This window comes from Salmo trutta, chromosome 36 (genome assembly GCF_901001165.1).
Source record: "Salmo trutta chromosome 36, fSalTru1.1, whole genome shotgun sequence".
In the NCBI taxonomy this organism is placed as follows: Eukaryota; Metazoa; Chordata; class Actinopteri; order Salmoniformes; family Salmonidae; genus Salmo; species Salmo trutta.
This window is the reverse complement of record NC_042992.1, coordinates 13,484,429-13,490,238: the sequence shown is the minus strand read 5'-3', so window position 1 is coordinate 13,490,238 and position 5,810 is coordinate 13,484,429. Positions and strand designations below refer to the sequence as shown.

General features: G+C 49.3%; 1 protein-coding gene across 1 annotated transcript; it reads left to right on the top strand.

Moving 5' to 3' along the window:
• The first annotated feature begins 2,444 nt into the window (after nucleotides 1-2,444).
• Nucleotides 2,445-5,810, top strand: LOC115175471 (TLR4 interactor with leucine rich repeats-like). Its single transcript, XM_029734707.1, has one exon. The coding sequence runs from the start codon at nucleotides 2,803-2,805 to the stop codon at nucleotides 5,323-5,325; it is 2,523 nt and encodes an 840-aa protein (XP_029590567.1). The 5' UTR covers nucleotides 2,445-2,802; the 3' UTR covers nucleotides 5,326-5,810.

The window sequence follows — 5,810 nt, the reverse complement described above, 5'->3', positions numbered from 1 at the left end:
TCAGTCCTAGAACACACAGGCACACACACACATGTACACAAACACGCAAGCGCACACTTGTGCGTACAGAGAAAGAGAAATGGAGAGAAAGAGAGGGAGAGAGAGATCTTCCTCCCATCAGTCTGACAGACTGAGAGAAAAATTCATGTGAAGGGCTAGACAGGAAATGACCTCGCTGGAGCAGGGGCGCCTGAGCACCCCTGATCCCAGATTTGTTGGGAGACATTACTCACTGTGATCTCTAATAGACATGTATGAGAATTGGACTAATGCTCTTATGGGCTCTACCTCACTGTCAGCAATCCTAGGAATTTATAGATACAAAAATTGCATCACTTGCTTTCATAGGATGGTTAAATCATTTGTGTGTGTATTTGTGCATGCGTGCATGTGTGTCAGTGTGTGTGCAGTGCATGTGCACAACTGTCTGTGTGGGGGTGTGTGAGCACTGTTTAATGACAACCTTGTCTCCAGATCAGTGCTCCTGTAGAATATATTTCATGTTCTGTGGTAAAAGATGGCGTACATTTTTCACAGGTTGTCTTGGTGATTGTTACACCACTACTTCTTTCACTCTGGTCTGGAGGTTGTGGTTACTCTACAAGTGCACTTCCTCTTGCGTCATCAAGATAGAAACCTCTTGATACAGGCTGTGGGGCATTAAGGCTGCGTTTACACAGGCAGACCAATTCTAGATCATAAAGACCAATTATGGGCAAAAGATCTGATCTGATTGATCATAAAGACCAATTAGTGGCAAACGATCTGATCGTCAAAAGACCAATTTGTGGCAAATGTGAATTGGGCGTCCTAAGAAAGCCAACCTATCAGGAAGCTATGCTATTCGACATCCTCACACACAGTAAGCAGCATTACACAGTATAATGACTAGACTACAACCTACAACCTACAGTCCACTACATGACTACACTACAACCTACAACCTACAGTCCACTACATGACTACACTACAACCTACAGGCCACTACATGACTACACTACAACCTACAGTCCACTACATGACTACACTACAACCTACAGTCTACTACATGACTACATTACAACCTACAGTCCACTACATGACTACACCCTACAACCTACAGTCCACTACATGACTACACTACAACCTACAGTCCACTACATGACTACACTACAACCTACAGTCCACTACATGACTACACTACAACCTACAGTCTACTACATGACTACATTACAACCTACAGTCCACTACATGACTACACCCTACAACCTACAGTCCACTACATGACTACACTACAACCTACAACCTACAGTCTACTACATGACTACACTACAACCTACAGTCCACTACATGACTACACTACAACCTACAGTCCACTACATGACTACACTACAACCTACAGTCCACTACATGACTACACTACAACCTACAGTCTACTACATGACTACATTACAACCTACAGTCCACTACATGACTACACCCTACAACCTACAGTCCACTACATGACTACACTACAACCTACAACCTACAGTCTACTACATGACTACACTACAACCTACAGTCCACTACATGACTACACTACAACCTACAGTCCACTACATGACTACACTACAACCTACAGTACACTACATGACTACACTGAAACCTACAGCCTACAGTCTGCTACATGGCTCACTGCACTGAACACTCACTACATAGACCATGCTTTGTACCCAGCCTTTCAAGATGAGATCCTAAACAATGATTTGGCAGTGGTCTGTAGTCTCATCACAGGCACCATGACCTGAATTCCTCTTGTATAATTTAAACCATGTGTTTTTGAATGAGCCCCCCCCGACCGGCCATCTTGAATTAGCTGGTGTTCATTGATGAGGGCATGGGTAAATGACCTGCAGGATATCTTTCTCTATTTTTCTCATACTTCGATATTCTCTATCTTGTAGAAGTGTATTAATACCAGCAGTAACACAGTTTTAAGGTGTTCTTTTGTGTGAGCTAGGTTATATCAGTTCCACACTCTCTGTCTTTTCTTCCTCTGGTGATGGGCTGCCTCTACAGCTCCATTATGCACTTTGAACCGTATGTGAGGAGGGAGTCAGTCAGGGGGGCCGAGTCAGTCAGGGGGACACTTGTGGGAAGGAAGGCTTCCCGTCTGCTTTCTCTATACCAAGTAAAGAATCCTGCCTCGCGACCCCCGGTGGTGTGGGGGCGTGCAGAAAACTTGGTCTAAGGGTTCGGTCACGTCTTTCTCTCTCTCTCTCTCTCTCTGCCTCGAATACAACAAGATATATGCGTACCTTTCTCCCACGCATTTGATTAGTTTCAGAGGACGTGTGTGTGTGTGTGTGTGTGACACATGTGTGTGTTCATGCGCGCGCTTGTGCGTATTTGCGTGCGCAGCTCTGTATCCTGTGCGCCAGGCGCTGTCCACATCTGGTCTTGGCTGGGATGGGAGTTGCGGGGGAGGGGCTGAGCATTTGTGTGTGTGAGTGTGTGTGTGTGCTCTGCGCCTGAACCCTGCGTTTTGCGGACGTCTGTAATTTGCACCAGATGACCAATTGGGGGATGGAGCATTCTGGGGAGGTGAGCGTTCCTCACATGGCATAACATCGCAGCGCACAAATTAACTTAGTATATGGACAACGCTGTATAACCATGGATCCAGACACTTCTGCACACTGAACTTTGTGCAGAGAAACTTCCTCTCCCCATTTTATGGAGCAACAAGTGGATAATGGATGTATCAGATGCGAAAGTGCGAGTGGAGAGTCGGGGTAACTGCACTTAAACACAAAGGGGAATGCTGCAAACTGCCGTTTGGGAATGGATAGCGGTAATTTTGTGGCAGTCATCTGCTTTCTCCTTTTTTCCTGTGATGGGCTCCTCTCACCCTCACCCGCCAGCGGCTTCTGTCCCGAGCGCTGCGACTGCCAGCACGCGCAGCACCTCCTCTGCACAAACCGAGGGCTTCGCGCGGTACCCAAGGTGCCCTCCTCGCAGGTCCCAGAGGACGTACTTGTCTTCAGCCTCGGGGGAAACTTCATCGGTAACATCTCTGCCTTCGACTTCACTCGGTATGGAAATCTTATAAGGTTGAACTTACAGTATAATCAAATACAGACCATTCACCCTAAAGCGTTTGAAAAGCTCTCCAAATTGGAGGAGCTGTATTTGGGCAACAATCTGATATCAACAATACCCCCAGGAACTTTACAGTCACTGAAAAAACTGACAACTTTGTATGGCAATAACAATAACATGAAGAAGATCACTCCAGAGCTGTTTGGTAACTTAGAGAGCGTTGTGAGGCTGAGGTTGGATGGGAACGCCATAGAACTGTTACAGGACTCGGTGTTCAAGAGCTTGACTAATCTGCATTATCTCCATCTAGAATCAAACCAGCTCAGCCACATTCACAGAAATGCCTTCTCCAAGCTCATCAAACTGCGCTTTCTCAACCTGGCGCAGAACAAACAGGCGGCCGTGCGTAATGTATTTACATTTTCCCAGCTCAGGTCACTGTCTACCTTGCTGCTCTCTGAAAATGAAATACAATACGTCGGAAACCACGTCTTTCAAAATCTGAAAAAGCTATCTAAACTATCCCTCAGCAATAACAACATCTCCCGGTTGGAGAGCCAGGCTTTGAAGGGGCTGTCAAGCCTGAGAGAGCTTCTGATGGATGGGAACGAGCTGGAAGATATTCCCGCGGGACTTCTTGACCCGCTGGAGCGAATCGAGGAGCTGGACTTTAGTCGCAACCACATTTCCACCGTGAACCCGATGGCTTTTAAAGAACTAAAGCATCTGAGGGTTTTAAAACTCAAAGACAACCGGCTCACGAGCCTCTCCGGTCACATCTTCGCCCTCAACAGCCGCCTTTACAATTTGGATCTCCATGGCAACAACTGGACGTGTGACTGCCGCCTGAGCGAGCTGAAACAGTGGATGACGTCTGCGCACTCTCAAGGGAAGCTGCTGACCGTTTTCGTGCAGTGTCATCACCCAGCGACACTGAAGGGGAAGTATCTGGATTATGTCAACAGCTCCCAGCTACAGCCCCAAGGGAATTGGAGCCACTTGTGTGAGACCCAAATTGGGCCTGAGGAGAGCAGAGGTGGGGGGGTCCTGGAGAAGGAGGTGGAGGAGAGGATGATGAGAGAGGGGGAGGTGAGGAAGGATGTAGAAGAGCTGAGGGGAATTGGGAGTAGAGAAGGAGTGGAGATGAAGGCAATAGAGGAAGAGAACAGGGGTAGAGAGGAAGAGGAGAGAAAGGAGGGAGAACAGGAGGTAGGTATCCAACAGGAACAGGGAGGGCCAGAGGAGCGGGACAAATCCCTGTCGTTGGACAGGAAAAGGAGGAAGAAAATATCCGCCAGCCCCAGGTCGCGACCTTCTGCTGGGAAGCATGAGAAAGGGAGGCGGGGTTCCGTTCTGGGCCGTGGCATTCCTCAAACACAAGCCCCTTCGCTCATCAACCCCACGGCCCCAACCACAACCGTGCCTCAGACACTTGACAGCCAAAATAGCCATGGAAACCGTCTCAGTGGACCAATCACAGAGCTCCTCACCACCTCAGAGGAGCGGTTTGACCTTCTCAGAGGCAGTCAGGAGTATGGTCTACCTGTAATGACAGACCCCTGTATGTTCAACCGTCACTTCCTCACCAACGTGACCGTCGACCAGGTTGCCTCCAGCACGGCCACAGTCCACTGGACCACACGCCACCACCTCCGATTCACACCGGGAGCCGGACAGGGACTAGACGAGGTCCACTACCGCTTGCTGTTCGACCGGTTCGGGACATCTGGCCGTTTCCCTCGCTATGTGTATGCCCGTGGCGGGGCGCGGTCGGTGATGTTACGAGAACTCCGCCCAGAAGTCACCTACATGGTGTGTGTGGAGGGGGTGGTGGGAGGGGCCGTGTGTCAGGTGGCGCCCAGGGACCACTGCGCTGGATTGGTCACTCTCCCAGAGGAGTCTCGTCGCCAAGGGACACTGACCTCCGATCTCCACCTGGTCACCATTGCAACGCTGGCCGTCAACGCCATCCTCCTGCTGGTGATTGGTGGAGCCTGGCTAGGGCAGAGTTTGAGGCGGAAACTGAAAAGGAGGAAGTCGGCGGTGCATGTTCGTCACATGTACTCCACGCGGCGACCGTTCCGCGGCTCCATGGCAACGACGGCGGCTGTGTCGACTGACTTTACCAGTTTCCAGAGCAGCCGGGCACCACGGCTTGGAACACTGGAGGAAGGGGGAGACCTCATTGAGTTCCCCTGCGACCGTTTCCTTGACAACAGCCCCACCCGTAGAGACAACAGCAACATGCAGAGGTTTTGTGATTAGTAGAACCCTAGAGACCTACACTCTTAGAAAAAACAGTGCTACCTAGAACAAAAAAGGGTTGTCCTATGGGGACAGCCAAAGAACCCCTTTGGAACCCTTTTTCTAAGAGTGTAGAACATGAAAATAATTGTGCTGTGTGACCCATATATACTATTCATGTTATTGTGAGCCATTAGATAATCCAACAGTAGAACTCTTATCTAGAACCTGAGAACACCAAGACACCATCACAAGGAAGGAACATCCTCAGGAGGATGTCTAAGGTGCTGCAGAGACAGAGACAGAGACAGAACTGGACTGGAATTGAACCTGCACTGTAGGGCACTTCACCACTATAGCAGGACCACAGCCAGGGTGTTCTGACCAGGGACGAATGAACCCCCCCCCCCACACCATCATATGCTGTAAACAAGTCCCTGCAATTGGATGCATCTTGGTGCAGAGAAGTCCCTCTCTTAATAAAGCCATAATAACATTTGTCATGT

Bases quoted from the DNA above. Each gene is read 5' to 3' on its own strand.
- LOC115175471 (XM_029734707.1), top strand. From the start codon at position 2,803: ATGGATAGCGGTAATTTTGTGGCAGTCATCTGCTTTCTCCTTTTTTCC.